The sequence below is a fragment of the Tyto alba genome, unplaced genomic scaffold, assembly GCF_018691265.1.
Source record: "Tyto alba isolate M040663 unplaced genomic scaffold, T.alba_DEE_v4.0 Super-Scaffold_9, whole genome shotgun sequence".
NCBI classification, from domain to species: domain Eukaryota; kingdom Metazoa; phylum Chordata; class Aves; order Strigiformes; family Tytonidae; genus Tyto; species Tyto alba.
The window spans coordinates 9461076-9479149 of NW_024881330.1; the positions used below are offsets into that span (position 1 = coordinate 9461076).

General features: G+C 36.4%; 1 protein-coding gene across 1 annotated transcript; it reads left to right on the forward strand.

Annotated features, from left to right (window-relative positions):
• Nucleotides 1-3415: 3415 nt before the first annotated feature.
• On the forward strand, nt 3416-9667 carry TMEM71 (transmembrane protein 71). Its single transcript, XM_033011724.2, has 8 exons — nt 3416-3501; nt 4903-4960; nt 6343-6555; nt 7350-7519; nt 8040-8219; nt 8755-8830; nt 9356-9405; nt 9588-9667. Exons 1-8 carry the CDS (start codon nt 3462-3464, stop codon nt 9665-9667), a joined length of 867 nt encoding a protein of 288 aa, XP_032867615.2. The 5' UTR covers nt 3416-3461.
• Nucleotides 9668-18074: the final 8407 nt, after the last annotated feature.

Genomic DNA, 18074 nt, shown 5'->3' on the forward strand with positions numbered 1-18074 from the left:
TGCCTAACGGGTATACATGCTCAGGCTTGCTGCTGGTGGGACCTCAGGCATGGGGCTGCCCCATCCTCGCCTCTCTTGGACTGCCAGATCCAGCACAATATGTTTTGCACTTGCGATATGCTTTCTTCTGTATTTGTAGTGTTGTCAAAAGTAGAGTTAGCCTGGGAGAAGAGTAGAAATATATGTGGTGTTTAGTGTTGTAATTTCTCATTTCCTTCCTTTTGTGGGTTGAACTTGTGATGTATGTAACAGGCATAAAACTACTGCACAGCAAGCTTGTTGGTGTATTTATTTCCTAGAATTTGAAATCTGACAGTTGAGATAGGGCTTGATGTGGGGTGGGCATTTTGGGGATCAACAGGGAGGGCAACAAAAAAAAGCTGAATATAAATCTGTGTGTGTGTGTGTGCGTGCGTATAAACTAGAGGCTAGCACCTACCTATAAAATATTTACCAATGCACAAAGTTTATGCATAAAAAGCTTGTGGAACAGGCTTGTGGAACAGTTTCAGATATGAATAGTAGTGATTTAAAAAGAAAACACCTCTAAGTCCAAATGTGATAGAGACACAATATATTTTAACTGTATATCCAAACATGAAAAGCCCATGTCCTTCAAAAAAGCAGCCCAAGCTCAGAATTAACTGCTTCTCATTGAGAAGAATATGAAAAGAAACCCAAAATACTCTCAAGAAGTAAATTAATATATGTATAGAAATTCTTTAGTAGGTGACCTAATTTTAAAGACCATTGGGAATTGATATCCATTGTCTGTAGGGAGACAGGATGGCCAGGGAAATCCTACTGTGATGAAGCCCATGAATCCATGGAATTAGTGTTGGACTAAATTTCCTCATTGGCATAATTCCACTAAATTAAAAGAAGTGATGTGAAGAACGAACATAGCCTTGTGTTTTCACGTTTGATCAAAAGGACCTTAAAATGTTAATTTTAGTTTAGCTCCCAAACAGAAACTCTTTATAACATCCTAGTTGCCTAATTTCTATTTTTGTTTCCTTTTCTGTGAGGTGAGAATTTTGTATTCCTTTGCTGTCAGTGGAAGTACTTTTCCTTCTCCAGGGAAAAATACTATCGTTAAATCAATCATATTTTACTAGGTTTATGCTTTCCTTTTGTCAGTGATACATACAGACATCAGAAAAGATACCTACTAGCATATTTTATCTATTTGTCTGAAGATGAAGTTTTGCTCCCTAAGGTTGTATAATTCTTCAGTGTCAAGCAGCTGATTTATAGTACTTTTGTGTATAATAGTTCTACACCCGAATCATTTTGATTGCCAGGACATATTATTCAAGCTCCATTTATCTTATATGGATTTGAGTTTATTTTTGTATACTTTACGGTATGATGAATTGATACCTTGCACAGTATGAAACATATAGAGTGTAACAATGAATATGTTTACAAATGGCTTTATTCTTTCTCCTTTCAAAGGAATTTATCTTAACATTGCATGATTTATATTAGCAATAAGGTTTTTGACGATTAAACTGAAGCAACTCTGAACTGTCACCAAATGCATCTTCTGTCTAACAGTGCTTTTGCAAAATCTCTTGTTGTTATACACAAATTTTTTTGGTAGCTGGATCATCTTCCTACATGGAAGCCAAACAGGCTCACAGGTATTTCAGCAAATTCAGTGATTAGGATATACCACTTTAAAGTTTTCTGAGTGAGGTGGAAAAGTAAACTGAAACAAAAAAATGTTTCTTTATGAGAAAAGGTTCTGCCTTTGTTCTCCATATCATAATCGGAGCAAAATGTTATTTATAGTGTATCTTCTCTTTTGCAACAGCCTGCAAGTGTGTTCACTGGGCTAATCTTAACCTTCAGTTTGCTCTTCAGAATGAATGCTTCTGATGGGAGGCTACTTTACAGGAAACATGACCTCATTCTGCCTCTGTGCCGCTGATTGCATGGGCTGTTTTCAAAAGGAAACTGGAGTTAGTAGACCTGCCTTTCTGAAGACCCAGAGCTAATCTCTTCCAAGAAGCTGCAGGAGGAGCACCCTCCACTTACCGTCTCAGAGGCTCTCATGTTGATGATGAGAAACTTTTGTGCATACATGTGTTAATAGTGAAATGGATTTTCCAGGTTTGGAAGATTTTACACATATTTATCGCAATATATTTGTCAGTTAAGGAATAACTAAGCTTTGGATTCATTTCTGTACTGCTCTTCAGGAAGTTTTGTATTTTTGTGAATGTTGTTCATTACCTGCAGGGAGAAAAGCCTAGTCTGCTCTTAAAAAATGACTGATATGTGTGAACAAATAAAACTATCTTTGTGGACACTTGCATTTGTTAGGTGCGATAGAATAAAACTGGTTGTCTGAGCTTCAGCTATTTTTATGGTTCGTACTATATTTTGGTACATAATGAGGTAAATATTTAGAATGTAAACATAGACAGGGGATTGCTGGATACCAATTGAGGTCATCATTGGCTTAAAGATTAATTTGATTTTTGAAGGGAAAGGTAATTAAAACTGACTGGTTTGGACAGTGACTTCCTGTTTATATTATGACATGAGCTTTTGGGTGTTTTGAAATTCAACAGGGGGTGTTGCCTTAAATTTTTATTTAAATTCTTGACATAAAATAGTGCCGCGTTCACCTCAGATTCACTTTTCGTGAGAATTCTTAAAGCTGTTGGTCTTTTCTCATTTCATAATTTTAAGGTTCTGTACTGATGCTCATTTTGTGGATAACAGATATAATACTACTGCTTCATTCTACAGTGGTGGTGGTTGAGATACTTTGTTTTGGCTTGCTTATATTGTTACTATAGCTTCTCATGCTATTAATAGCCCAGAAATGGGACAGAATATTAAATGAAAGCAGAACACTGTGCAGTATTGTCTAAAACGCAATTTTTCCTATTTTACTTTAAATTTTACTTCTGTGGAGGGTGGCAGATAAACAAGCGTCCTTCAGAAACATACCTTGCAAAATTTATGAGACAATTTCAATTAATAACAGAAGGACTGTGATTTGTTCTGCCACTTTGATCAGTATGTGTCAACACTTCCTAATGAAAGAAATACCTATATGTAAACTACTATTCTTAAAAGTTATTCTTTTTTAGTGGTTGCTACTTTATATTGTCATAACTGAGAAAATCACTTGCAATACAACTGTTATGTGTTTCAGTTGCTGGAAAGTTTCACTCTCAGATTACTGAAGACTTGTCATAGATTTAACTGATGCTGAGGTATACTTCTGCATCCCTTTTAAAGCAAATTTGCTCTATAATCAATCACTCTTGCCTAAATGAGAATATATTATAGCTAATAATATGTATATTGATGATACTGTCTTACACATCCTAATTTTCAAACAAGACAAAATAAAACATACTTCTGTTTCTTTTAAAACTCTTTTACAGATAATCTATATTAGCTGTTATCCCAGAGTGTACGGAACAGTCCTTTTCAAGATGTATGGATTATCACATGTTGCATCAACACCAGGAGCAAGTAAATTTAAATTTAAAAAAATCTTTTGTAGAGGGGGGTTTGTTTGATTGATAAGATTTGGATTTTGCAGGCTTTAGTTTATATCCATATCTACAGACCACCTGTCAAATTGTTTCTGTATTTTCTTTTAGAGTTTGGCTGATTTTCTTGGTGTTGAGTATAATATTTTTTCAGGAGCTAATTGTATCTGAAAAAAAATAAGTCTACAACATGTCTGGCTATGAAATACACCACTGCTCTCACTTTTTGTACAACTTGCTGTGTGACATCCTGACTGATGCTACTTTATCTCTTTGTACCTCCACCAAGTTTCTTCCAGTTGTCTCCTCCCTAATTTGTTTTTTCAAGGGTTAGAGCGTAATTTTATCATGATAAAGTGAAAGGTGGAGTTTTTTCAAAGTGTAGGAGAAACTGTGTATGGGAGTAGGGTAATAGGACTGATTTGTAAAAATTACCCTGGAAGGTTTTGCTTCCCTCCTTTGGTGACCGTGCCTGGTTCCAAGGCTCAGTCAGCCTTCATGTCCAGGCTGTGACTGACAACTGAGCTCCGAATGAGGAGAAACAAGGTTACCAAAGAGGAAACACTGACCTTCATGTTTTCTCTTTGCCTCAGCTCATAACTGAATATTTAAAAAAAAAAAATTCCCTTAGACCTATCTCCTTTCGTAGGTGAATGATGGGCATTTACTAACAGTTTTGTAAGCATGATGCTTCAAAGATACAGGAGAGGAAAGGTAATATAGGGAGAGATCATATCTTTTATCTTTCTATGTAATAACAGATTTAAATTCTCCCTATGGATAGCCATTGCTGATATTCTGTAAAATTGATTCTGTCAGATGCTGAATATCTGGCAGCACTTCGCAGATTTGAGCCATGGTAATCCAGACAAATCCTATTTCCTTAGTCTCCTGCCACAATATTGTCAAATCTTTACTGCTGTCACTATCCCGATGCCTGCTGTGCTATGTCTGCAATCTTAATCTAAAAAACATATTTTTATGGTAATGGTAGCCCTTCCATTCTACTCCATATCTATTGCCAGTACATGTACTATTTTTGTCATGAAACACATTTCTGGGAAAACACCAGCTATTGCATTTCTGTCCATAATTATTTCTCTTAAGGTTGTAAACTGTGAAGAGTACAAGTATCTGATTATGATTGCCTTTGATTTTGTGTTTTCCTGGTTGAGAGGAGTTTCCTATAAACACTATGTCTTTCCCCTATTCTTTCCTCTGTTTTATCTCCTTTAATTTCTCCCTAATTTCCTTTTCTTTTTAGTTTCTTTTACGATCTTTTTGAAATGCACAGGGTACCTGTCAGTGAACACCTGTCAACAGTTTGAGCTGTCAGTGGATATGATAAAGACTCCTTCTTATTTGGCCTTTGCCTCTGCAGGTTCAACAGCGTTTAATAGAGAACGTAGACGCAGCCTCTCACAGCGTATTTTTCCAAGGTATAGAGGAAAATTATACTTTTTTAATTTTATTTTTATTTTATTGGAGATTTTGTAAAATCCCTCTTGGGCCACTTAGAATTACAGCGCTGATATTAATTTAATTGCTACTTTAAATGGAATTTCAGAAGTACTTCTATGGAGATTTGAAGCACTGGCTTTTCAGTTACAAGGTTTGGGAGGATCTCTGTTCCACCTGCTTCTCCCTCCACTGAAATTATCATATCCTTCTGTGACATGCCATATGGGATAGTTAAACCTGCTCCTGAAACCCATGTCAGCCACTGAATCAATTCAGTGTCTTTGTTTCTTCCCATGGACGTCACTACATGACCACTTGGAATTCAAAGGTGTTGAGGAGAAAGAAGTAAACGTAAATCCAATTTTACTTGAGCTGAGTAAAATGTCTACAACATTTAGATTCTTTCACTTCTGTCACTAGTCACTTCTATTTTAAATACCACATAGTGTATTTTTGTGTGCTATATTTGATCTCAAAGTCAATTGTATTTCAGTACTGGATTAAGTTCTCACCATGTGTAGACTTTATCTCGTATGGTTCTAGCTGCATGGTATGCTAGGATTTGTGAGAATTAAAAGTCATGTATCCTTAAATATTATCATAGAATCACAGAATACCAGGTTGGAAGGGATCTCAAGAAACATCTGGTCCAACCTTTCTTGTCAAAAGCACAGTCTAGGCAAGATGGCTCAGCACCCTGTCCAGCTGAATCTTAAGCATCCAATGTCGAATGCATCACTTCTCTAGGGAGATTATTCCAGTGGCTGACTGTTCTCATTGTGAAAAATTTTCCTTTTGTGTCCAATTGGAATCTTGTACCCATTACCTCTTGTCTTTTCCATGTGACTCCTTGTAAAAAGGGAGTCTCCATCTTCTTTGTAGCCACCCTTTAATATTGGAATCTTCATTAAATATGGGTAGGTTATAAAAAGCAAATAAATCCTGGCTGGTTCAGAGGCACTCAGGTTTGTGCCATACAGAGTAACTCAGAGAAGCAAAATACTGGAATACCTCTGACAGCTCCAGATAGGTGTAGATCTGGCAGGACTCCTTGGCCAAGAGCACTGCCACAGAAATACACCATGCAGTTCTTAGTTCAAGCTGGCTCCATGCGTTCATCAAATGCTCCATCTGGCATGAAGCCCTTCTGTAATCTGAAACTCTGGGAAGTGTGATGCAGGCACATTCTAGCTGGCTGAAACTCCCTAGGTCCAGAAGTAATATCATTTTATCCACATATTTTAGCTCCATGTCATTACCAGCCTCCATCAGCTGGTCATGTAAATTCATTATTATTAAATCATGGGTTTACTCTGTCTAGACATTAATTAAATTAGAGAGTTTAATTTCTCCTTTTCAGTTATACTTGTGCCTTTTTGGATGGTGACCCTGCCTATGAGTGTTGTTCCACAAATCCTTTGAGAGGCTTGCTTTCCACATGTCGCCGCAGCCCTCGACTGCTTTCTAATGGTTATTACATCCTGACAGAAGACAGTTTTCTGTCCGATGAAGATGGCAACATAACACTGACACCATCCCAGACAAGTGTTACATATAAAGAGAATTTAGTTCGGTAAGTGAACTATATGCAGGTTTTTCTCAATGTTGGCAATTGCCTCCACATCTCTGGACTTATTTGGAGGGGTCTGTGTGGCTGTCTACATTTTGCATGGCATGAGATCAGCATTGCTTCTTAATGGGAGCATCTCAATTCATTTAGTTTAGAGAGTGTCGTGATAGAAATAACTTGATTTTCAGTCATGACTAATTTTCCTACCCAAAAACTCTTCAGTGCACAGTTGCTGCTGTAATCAGAGTTGTGTCCAATAAAGAAAAAGGAGAGCTACAGCTCATTTTGCCAATGGGGTGTTACCATGATAAGGAATAAGAAAAAAGAGTGTTTATATATATATAAAAATAAAAAAGTTTGTTCCTTGGATTCTTACTCAGGGAAAAATCTCTCTTAATTTCAGAACATCAGCTTAGGAAGGTATATAAAATGTAGTCCAAAAAAGTTGAAGTACAGTGGAATCAGGCTGCACCAAATGGAATATGGTAGAGTAAAGCTCATGGGTAGCATGAGACCACTCAGACCATTATCAGAGCCCAAAAACTGTAGTATCATTTGGTATCACAATATCACAGTATCACAACGGCATGATATATTGCCGTGCTGCTAATACATTCCCTGACATTATTGCAGGGTACAGCAGTCATTCTTGGTGACATTCCCAGGGTCAAGAACAGAACTAGGAACAGCACCCAGAACCTGGTTCTTTCATGTCAGTCCTGCAAGCTTTAGAGCTCTGTCCTTGCTCAACAAGAATAATTAACTCTATTCCTTGACAGCATGTCTCTTCTTTCTAGTGTATTCAGGCGAAGGAAGAAAATCCGTCGCTCTCTTGCCAGATTGTTAAATCTTGGTGCCTCCAGGTCATGGAGGAACAGAAGTGTCCTCAGCAATATGGATTCCTCCCACGTAGACGATCCTTGGCCCAATGGATGCAATAATCCAGAAGTCAGTCAGAGTGATATTGGTGAGCCCTGACCAGGAACCAACTAATCAAGATGCAGTACTGCAGTCTGTATTTAGTGGGATTTGGGTATCTCTTTCTATGCATTTTGCAGGGGTTGCCTGCCAAGATGTGCAGGTAAAGGATAGATGAAAAACAGAGTTGTAAGTGGTGAATTGAGCTACTGCAATTAAAACAGAGTATGAGTCCACAAAGACCTTTGTGCCAAAAAAGACATTTTTAGACTGAATTTGAACACAAAGTCATCAACAACAATTTTTATGCTGGTGTCATTAATATCTGGCACTGTCTGTTTTCACCTGTCTGTTTTAGTAACTTCATTATGTTACTCTCTATGCATTTCTGTCTTTACTCTGCATTTTTTCTCCTGCATACATTGAACCAGCTAATTCCCTACTCTTAACAATTTGGAAGCTTCTCTGTGAATAAGTAATTAATTTCCCTCCCCCCACCCCAAATACATTATCACAAGTCTCAAAGCTCTTCTTTTGTACAATCTCAGTTACATATGCATTTTTTGTAGATGACTCTGACTTTTCTTCTGAATATGATAGTCATGTGCCACAAAGGCAAACTCCTTCATCTAATGGAGACTCTCTCACCAAAGATGACGAGTTTCTTCAGCCCAAGAAACCATTTTGTTCTTCAAAATCCTGCTCTACAGTTGTGAGAAATGCAAATGAAGAGACTTTGAGCAATGCAGGTATGTTACATTCTTATTCTGATACGCTTCATTTCTAGGGCAAAGTGAAAATACATTAAAAATACTGATATGGCCCCTTGAAGAATATAATTTATTTCCTGAAACATACATTTTACATCAGTAGTTAAAAATTTAAAACTCTTAAAATTGGTATTGACTTGTTTAGTCCTCCCTGCTCATATCTTTTCCTCTCCTATTATCAATGATAAATGGAAGAAGAAAAAAGTGTATTGAAGAGGAAAATGGAGGAAAGGGCATGGGAACAAAACCAGAAACAGGCAATTATTCAGAAATGCTTGGTTTCTGAGAGCATGGAGGGCACAATGTTTCTACAGTCATGGGGGAAAAAGACTCCTGAGAGACACCCAGAGCATAAAAATTAGGTTTCTGCTTTCAGACACTCTAGGCAAATTCTCTTGAAAAGAAACTGAAGAGACTGGCCTCACAGTCTGAAGGTAGTCTTTGCAAATACCTGCTGTCATATATTTACTTTCCTGAAAACTCATGAAAATTATTTGCCTGATTTTTGTTTTAGAATCCAGGGCAGTGCAAAATGTCCTTTTTCAGATGGTTGTACTGAACACATGTTTAATCATTTCAGTATGTACAAGGTAATTTTTATTTCTTTTCTTTGTTGTTTCTGATATTAATGCTTACTCAGTTTCAACTGGTGAATAAAAATAAATTAAGGGTCACATTTTCAAAGTTAGGTATATCTTACTGTGAAAATATCTTCATGTGGTAGTTGATGCAGGCAAATATCTGAGCTATATAGATATGTACAAAAATAAGAAATACATATGCAGATATGAAAATTACTTTGTCAAATGTGCTTGGACAGGGATTTTGAAAGGCTGAGAAGAATCAGAATGGAGCCATATCTTTCTAAGTGACCAATATAGGTGTTTCTCTCAGTCTGGGAATGCTGAGGTCTGTCTTTTTAGGAGATTATCATCAATAGTTTAAGTAATTAATTTTCAAATTAATTAAGTTTCAAATTGCAGTTCACCTACCAGAGTTCAGAGGGTTCATTGGCAAGAACCTTCTCTCCTCCTCCCACCCAGGCTTCACGTCTATTAACCCAATATGCATCCATTGTTTTTTTCTAACGTTTATGGGTATTGTTCTGTTCTCAGATATATTCTGGGAGGATTGCCTGCCACTTTGTTGCTGATAATTTTAGTTTGTAAGTACAGACTTTCTTTATGTTCAACACATAATATTTTACTAAGTTACATCTGAGGATTAAATCCATCCTTGGATGTAGACCCACAGCTCTTACCGATGCTAATAAGAGCAATATGGGGGCATATGGGGACAGAATGTAACCTTCAATCAGTTACAGAATTTTGCATTTAGATTTCACAGTTCTTTTTTTTCCCCAAGATGCTGTTGTGTCATCTTTCTTCAGCCTTGACACATCTTTCAAAACAGCCAAGTTTTGGTAAGTGGCTCCAGTGTCATGTAATGAATAGAGGAATTTAGAAATTTTATAATAAGAAGAGGAAGGAGCTAATCCTTCTGTTGTTTTCCTGTCAAAAGGTAGAAGGCATGATCTGAAGTTACAGATGGAGGATTTGTCTTTTCCTCTTACTGACTTGTATTCATTTGTATTCTGTTTTGTTTGAAAAACTGCTTTTTCATAATGTGCAGTAAATGTTGTAGCACCTTATCAGGAAAGGAAGATAAACCTAATATGCCATAACATGAATATGCAGGCACAGAGCAAGGATAGTAATTTATTATGAATCCAAAGGTGTGTTTTCAAACCTTCCACTCCCAGGCCACCAAACGAAGCCTTTATTTTCAACTGCAAAAAATGAAAACAGCTAACTATGCTGCTAGCCACATTACCACCTTCCAGGGACTACAGAATTGATATGACTTGGCTCCAGTAACGCAATGCACTATTAGGTTCAGAACAGAGCTCTGCCTTTGGCTTCTACTGTAGTCAGATAAATGTCTTAGAAAGAAGTATTAAATCACTCTGAAGAGTTAATTTAAGGTGCTAATGTTGCTGTTTCAGATTGCTTTATTTCAAAGTTTTGCACAGAGCTATAGCTTCTAAGTCCTAGAGTAAAAGACTTACAATATAGAAGGTCTGAATGATATCTTTAGAGCAAACTCATACATAGGCATCCATGCTGAAAACATGTATGTATATGCTGGATTTATGAATTATTGTTATTTCACTTTTTATGCAGCAGAAAATTCTTCTAAGCATATAAAATCTAAAATTCAGTTAAGACTAAAAATATTTGGGCTTATCTGAATTTTTATGTAGCAAAAGTGAAGCTCAGCAAGGACATTGATTCTGAAACTGTATCAGGGTTCAGGAGTTCAATGTATCCCAAGGGCAACAAGACAATCTGGAAGACCTCTTTGTCTTTACATTGAGTATATTGGAAATTAGAAACAACAAGGCACAATTTGGAGAGCCACATTGCAATGATAATCTGAGATTTTGAGCATCCAAGGGTCTTAGCACAACACCTTGTATAGTCAAGGCTGGTGTATTACACTTTGTCACTATGTCACTATTCCAAATAAAATCAACGCCACTGGGTTACGACTAGCGTGTTGCAAGCTCACGCTCCAAAATACTGCTTTCTGACTTCCTGAATAGTTTAGCCCTGAGTCATAAACAAAGCTGTTCTTCACAAGAGGAAAACAAATACTCTCCAAGAGCTTTTCAGTGAGTGGTATACAGAGGATACCTCTTTTATGCTCATCACCGCTGAGAAGTTACCTACTCAAACAAGTAGTCCTACAGCCTAAGTAAATTTGGCAAATCAGAACCTGCATATATACTCACTATAACAAACTATGGTTTAAATCAAGACATACAAAAATGTATGCTTTATTTTTCTCCCTCCAGGAAATAACTGGAAAGAAAGAAAGAATAATTGGTGCGTATATGTTTAAGTTTATGAAGAATTCCTTTACATTTTGGGGTGAGCCCTATTACAAAACAAGGTTCAAGCATGCCAGAAAGGTTCCCTGGACTTTTTGTTAATGAAGATTTAGCTGCAGTACCCTTGCCAGTTTTCACTGCAAATTACTCCACTTTGCTGTCTAAAACTCCTCTTTGAATTTATTTGGATGAAATATTTTTTATTGTTTGACAACAGCTGCTAAAGAGTGTAAGCTGTTAAACAACTGCTGTGCTTCAGCACAGAAAAAAACATGTTTTTCAGTAACGGGCAAAGCAAGTCCTCCTTTTTTCCAAGTTTAAAATGAATGGTAGTGCCAGGTGCTGTACTGCTCTAACTTGGTAGCACTCCACTGAAGGAGTGAAGCAGCATCAACACGTATCAGTCCAGAATATCTGGAAAACACAGATTCTTCTCTTCCCTATTATTTTTCAGTCAAGCCTCATCCTCAGTCTCTAGTTTCTGTTTATCAAACATTTCTAAGTTTGGGTGCAGCTCAGGACCATTAAAACAATAGCACTAATTTATTTGTACTTGGAGCTGGCCATCCCAGTCCTGGCTTCATTATTTCCTTTATCTCTTTACTTTGAAAAAATAAAAATTAGAAGAAAGAACTAAGTGGAGCTCTGCCACGGTTTGCATTCCTTATAGTGTGGATAAAACAGCCTCGTTCATCAGTTTGCTAGATGAGTGCAGTTCAGCTTCTGAGATCTAAAGACACCTTCACAGCTGCAGACACAACCTGGAAAACCTTTCAGTCAGTCCTCAGAAAGAGGATGTTCACCCTGAGCATTTCAGAATGGTATGCAGGCTTTAGATCACTTTGCAGACTTACTAAAGCCTATGATGAAAAATACATCCTACTGATCCAGTGTGCCAAGCAGTGGACTCTAGATATGGCACGTCTTAAAGCCAGTGGGACTGTTTATGTAAGTGCTGCAACACTAGAGCTTTAAAGCTGACTCTGACTTTGAAAGCCAGTATCAATGTTAACCAAAGCAGATACTACAGGATGGAGTGGAGAACTTGGGACTTGTTGCCTAGCAGGAGTAAACCAAATACAGACTGTCACAGGATACTGTGAGGCAGGACCTCCAGCATTTCAAAACAAGATTGTCTCTTGCCTTTTGTATAAACTTAGAGTTGTTACCTCTCTATATTTCAAAATCAGTTTACTAACCATTTTAATTTTTCTTCCTCCTCAATATTATTTTCCTCAGCTCTTCAGGATCAAACTACTTGACATCTCCTTATGGCCATCGTTACACATGTTCCTGTGGAAAAAAAAAATAAAATGTTAGTATTCTTCCACCAAAATGCAATTCATTTTAGCTTTATTCTTATTTTGGTCAAAATGAGTGAGACCATACGCCTTGGTGACTATCTGAAAGCAGTTGTGAAACGATTGCAATACCTCTAGTCACTTATGTCAATTAAATCCTAAGTAGGCATGGGGTCCTACATGCATTTTGATAATAAACTCATGGTAAAAAGTGTTTGGTAATCCCCATTAAAACAGATTTCTTATAGAAATTGATGTCTTCCCATACTTTATATATTAATATCTTGTAACAACATTATTTCAAAGATAATGAATTTGGATAGTGACTGAGTGACAGAAGCTTTATTGCATCTTTTGTGTGCACTGCATTTGGCCTTTATGCTGAGCATTAAGAAAAGAGATAAAGGGAAGAAAGAAATATTATTGGAAGGAAAACATTCTTCAGAAAACCAGGAATCAGGATGTGGAGAAGCAATGAATCTGAATTACCTGGATTCCCGTACAAAAAATACAAAACCTGCAGGTATTTACTCTGGAAACACTGAGCCCTATTTTTCAGCTTGGATCTTTGCTAAGGCAGAGTCTAAATTACACATACAACCTGTGGGTAACCAAAACCTGATATCTTGTAACTCCAAGCTTTTAATAATCTGCTTCTTAAAGTATCTGCCTGTATGCCAGTTTAGATAGGACAGCATGGATTTCATCTTGCCGTGCAACAAAACAATGATAATGTGTGAGGATGCTATTGCCCACCAAATCATTCCATAACTGGTGCTGCTTCTAGTCTGCTTGTCCCCTGTTGTGCTAAAAGCAATGCTAGCACAGCCCCAGCTGGTAAATCAGACATGAAATCCTGCCTGTGGAAGGGCTAAGTCTGCCCACGGCATACGATCAGGCTGGCAGGCAGAATGACAGGGATTTGAAAACTCTGCAGAAAAAGCTCACAAACGAAAGGTTTTGGTGAAAGAAAGAATCGACAAAATTTTAACACCGCTGTCTGTCCAACTCTATGTCTAAACCAAGCTCAAGCAGGTTATAGCTGTATTTCTAGCATCAAAAATCTGAACAAGTGATTCAATGATGGATAGGGTACTTGAAATTAAGTTAAAATGTACATTTCTCTTTCAAAGTGTAAATATTTGCTGGTTATATTTTGAAACATCAACAGCTCAGTGTTAAGAGTCAAAGAGGGGAATTTCACCCAAATTACCAATTTTGCATAGTAATTTACTTTCGCTCAGTGCATTAGATTGACTTTATATAAAGACATATAGACAGACCACCTGATGTAACAAGACCAGGTTTTATAATTTCAATAAATGACAAAAATAATGTTCTTCTTCATAAAAGTGATGTATTATGTAACTATAACAATGTTACAAAACTCATCCTCATATTTATTTGTAGTTAATACACTTTAAAATTTTGTCAGTATTAAATAATGCTGCTTCCTTATTTAGTTTAACTCTGGAGACAACTGAAAGTAAATGTCATTGTGTAATATGTATACATATTTTGTTACCTATTTTATTGCTACTTATAGCAGGTCCATTACTAAATGCACTTTTAAAATTAAAGAACTATAGAGATCTTCAGTGTTTAAAAAAACACCTGGAAGAATAATCTGAAAAATTAAATCCTGTACTGAGAGAAAAGTCTAAGACTGCAATTACCCTGCAGTGATCGAAGCAATTATGTTGAAAACTAAAAAAACCTGAGTTCACTGTAAACTAGTTAGTTCACTGTAAACTGGTGAAGAAAAACCTGATTCAGCTAGCCAAAAATTTGGTCTAAAATTAATTGCTATAATCTGCCCATGAATAAATATAAACTGTAAATTAGAATTCTTCTGACCTGGAAAGAGGGAAGTTCTGGGACAATTTGGCAATTGGAGTTCAAGGGCTAAAAATATGATGCTCAGAATCTGTTAAAATCTGCCCTCCATGATATTCATTAATGCTGAATTAACATTCTATTGAGTGACCAAACTGTTTGGCGTTGGCAGTTGCCTTCCATATATTCCAATGAACACAAAAGCAAACTTTGTATTGATTCTCTGAAAAGAGACACAATAATATGTTATGTTCAATTGCGTTGGATGAAAAGTTGAAGCCAGAATCTGTCTGACAAAAAATTGAAGAGATTTTCTAACCTAAATGTTTAAATCCAGACTTTCAGTGGTAATTAGTATTTGCATCTTCTCTTAACTGAAGTATCAAGCCTAGGATAATTGTGAAATTTAATTCTATCAAAGTAAAACCACTTGTTGATTAATGATTAACTGACACATCTACAAACAGGGAAAACAACTAGAATTTTATGTTTCTGTCTACAGTGATTACACTGTTACTCTAATATAGCACCTTACTGTAAAAGGAAAATTAAAGGAGAATTTCAAGATACAGATTTATAACCCTGTGCATTATCTCATACTGTATGTTACTATTATTGTTTTATCACTACAACTTGTCTTATATTCTCTTATTTCTTGCTGTGTTCAGCTGAATTTCAGGGTCTTTCTGGAGTATATATCATGCAGTGCTTTATAGCAGGAATGTTCATGTTGAAGGGAACAGTAGCAAGCACGATAATAATATTTATGGCATCCCTTAGTTTATAATGTCCTTAGTCTGTGAGTAAGTCTGTTTTGTATTTCTCCCAAAAGAATTACTCACAGAAGCCAAACCATACAAAGGTTAACATTTTTTATTTAAATGATATGGAATAAACCACACTGGTACAGAATACAGTGATGGCCATCTAGTCCAACTCTGCAGAATCTGCTCCTTGATGTCTTTTTTTTTGTGAATTAGCTGCACTGATTTATAAACTTCTATGCATTTTAACATACACTGAGCAAAACTGTTATTTCATTTTGTATTGTTTCCCTTTTATGGTTTCTCATGCTGCTTTTTTTTTCTTTTCCCTTATCTCTAGCATTTACATATCAGCAAAATTGTTCCTGTTTGCATTTATTCCTGCATTTGAGGGTGTTGACAATAATGAGGATTATTATTAGGAATTGCACATGTTTCAATGAATTAGTTATTTGTGAGCTTCTGTCCTGCCCTGTAGGTTGTGTGCTCTTTGGGAGAGGATTTATTTATACTTTTGTTGAATATGAAAGCCTCATTTTGTTACAGTTACTAAGTAACTGTTACCACCATAGAATGTAATAGTAATGGTAATGGTAATGGTAATAGTGATAGTGATAGTGATAGTGATAGTAATAGTATTAGTAATAGTAATACTAATAGTAATAGTAATAGTAGTAATAATAACAGCAGCAGCAACACCAATAATAATTTATTAGGAAATAAGTAGAAAGACATCGATACAGGTTCTGAGTGGGTATCCATCAGCTGATTTCCACCAGCTAAGACTGACCTGCAGCATTTTAACAGCTTAAGATTTGTCCATGGATATCAATTTCCTGGGGCTGTAGCACCTTACATGAGTATGTACTGATGGAGTGAACACATTCAAAATACTTCTTATGCACTGTAATAATAATGCTATAACGCTTATTTTTGTCATGACATAGAAATATATTTTATAATGCATTGCTTTATGCATTTATCAAATCAATTTGTAATGTACTAAAGCAGTAAAGTGAATTTTTTCAGGGAAGACATGCCAGATGGGACTGGTTTTCTTCTTTCTCAACTCTATTCTCCTGTTTGTAATGTGGCTCACTATATTATCTCTGTCATGGACATTGTTTCAAGTTAAGAATTCAGGCTTGTGCTACTTAACACTCTTAGTACATAATTTGAGTGAAAATTATCTGCATTAAAATAATGAGCACAATAAGGTCAACGTATGTAAATATAAAATTTGTATTTAATTTTAAATAAATGAATGCAAAAGTCTATTGAAAGGTTGTACAACACCATACCTGTAAGTTACATCAAATTTTGTGTATGTATGTTGTGTTGGTGATGTACAGGCTGCAAACATTTTGTTCAGTGAAGCATATTGTAAGAGCAGCTCACATGTAGGCCTCTATGCTGAAAGCGTGTGTATGTGCTGGAATTATGAATTATCATTATTTAATTTTCTATGCATTACAAAATTCTTCTGTGTGTGTACAATATAAAATGTTGCTAAGAATAAAAGTATTTGGGGTTATGTGAATTTTTATGTGGCGAAAGTGAAGCTCAGCAAGGACATTGCTTCTGAATCTGTGTCAGGGTTCAGGAGTTCAATGTATCCCAAGGGCAACAAGACAATCTGGCAGACCTCTTTGCCTTTACACTGAGTATACTCTACGTTAAAAACAAGGCACAATTTGGAGAGCCACACTGCAATGATAATCTGAGATTTTGAGCATCACAATACCTTGCATACTCAAGGCTGGTGTATTACACTTTGTCACTATGTCACTATTCCCAATAAAACCAAGGTCATGGATTATAAACCTCATTCTGAAGAGACTGCAGTTTTAAGGACAAGAAACCAGTGTGATTTTCCTACTTCGGCATCTAGCTTTGCTGCATGTGTACTAGACAACCAGGTCAGGACTAGTGCGTTGCAAGCTCATGCTCCAAAATACTGCTTTCTGACTTCCTGAATAGTTTAGCCCTGAGTCATAAACAAAGCTGTTCTTCACAAGAGGAAAACAATACTCTCCAAGAGCTTTTCAGTCAGTGGTATACAGAGGATACCTCTTTTATGCTCATCACAGCTGAAAAGTTACCTGCTCAAACAAGTAGTCTTATATCTTAAGTAAATTTGCCACACCAGGACCTACATATATGCTGATTATAACAAACTGGTTTAAATCAGGACATACAAGTGCAAGAGCTTGGAGTGAAGCTGAGCCAGGAAGAAGGGGGGGTGGAGGGAGGATGTTTTTAGATTTGTTATTATTTCTCATTATTGTACTCCGCTTCATTGTCAATAAATTAAATTATTTTACCCAAATGGAGTCTGTTTTGCCCATGACAGTAATTTTTGTGTGATCTCCCTGTCCTTATCTTGATCTGTGACCTTTTTAAGTCAATCGTGAGTTGCAGAGTGGCTGTGGTGAGTTCCATGTAGTACATCAGAGGTAAATTATTTAATAAATTAATTTGAACACTTAAAAATAATCCTACAGCCTTATTTATAATTACATGTGAATTTTCTGTTCACAGAAGATGACCTTTAGGTTTGATTTAACCTTTAGGTTAATGAAGATCTGTGTTAGCAAAGAGGTGTCTAATACATGCTGACTTTCCCGATGTTTCCAATTTCAACTGTGACAATTGTGGCAGTTCATGTTCTGTAACTGAAGTTTTGGAGTAACTGATAAGGGCTGTTAGAGAGTTGTGATCAAGGCATGACATGGCAATGAACAGGATATATGAACTTACAAAGAAGAAAATAAGAGTTTAAATCTAAGCATGAAAAAAACATCAACTTATCTTGTGACCAAATGTACACTATACTGTACTACTTCTTCACTGCTGAATTGGATTGAACTCAAACTGATGGTCAGCAAGTCAGGTTTAGATGAAGGTCTCCATAAAGCTCGTCAGTGATGCTTGAAACATATAGTCCCATCCAGTTTCTTTGAGGGTTAGTGTGACAAAACTTTGACAGTTTGGAACCTGTTTAATCAAGTATGTGAAGCAATGCTACATTATTATATTA

What these genes read in the sequence shown, in the direction of transcription:
- TMEM71 (XM_033011724.2), top strand. Translation starts at nt 3,462, where the DNA reads ATGTATGGATTATCACATGTTGCATCAACACCAGGAGCAA. An exon ending in TGCATCAACACCAGGAGCAA is followed by an intron (nt 3,502 to 4,902) that starts GTAAATTTAAAT and finishes TTGCCTCTGCAG; the next exon opens with GTTCAACAGCGTTTAATAGA. An exon ending in ATCATTTCAGTATGTACAAG is followed by an intron (nt 8,831 to 9,355) that starts GTAATTTTTATT and finishes TTCTGTTCTCAG; the next exon opens with ATATATTCTGGGAGGATTGC.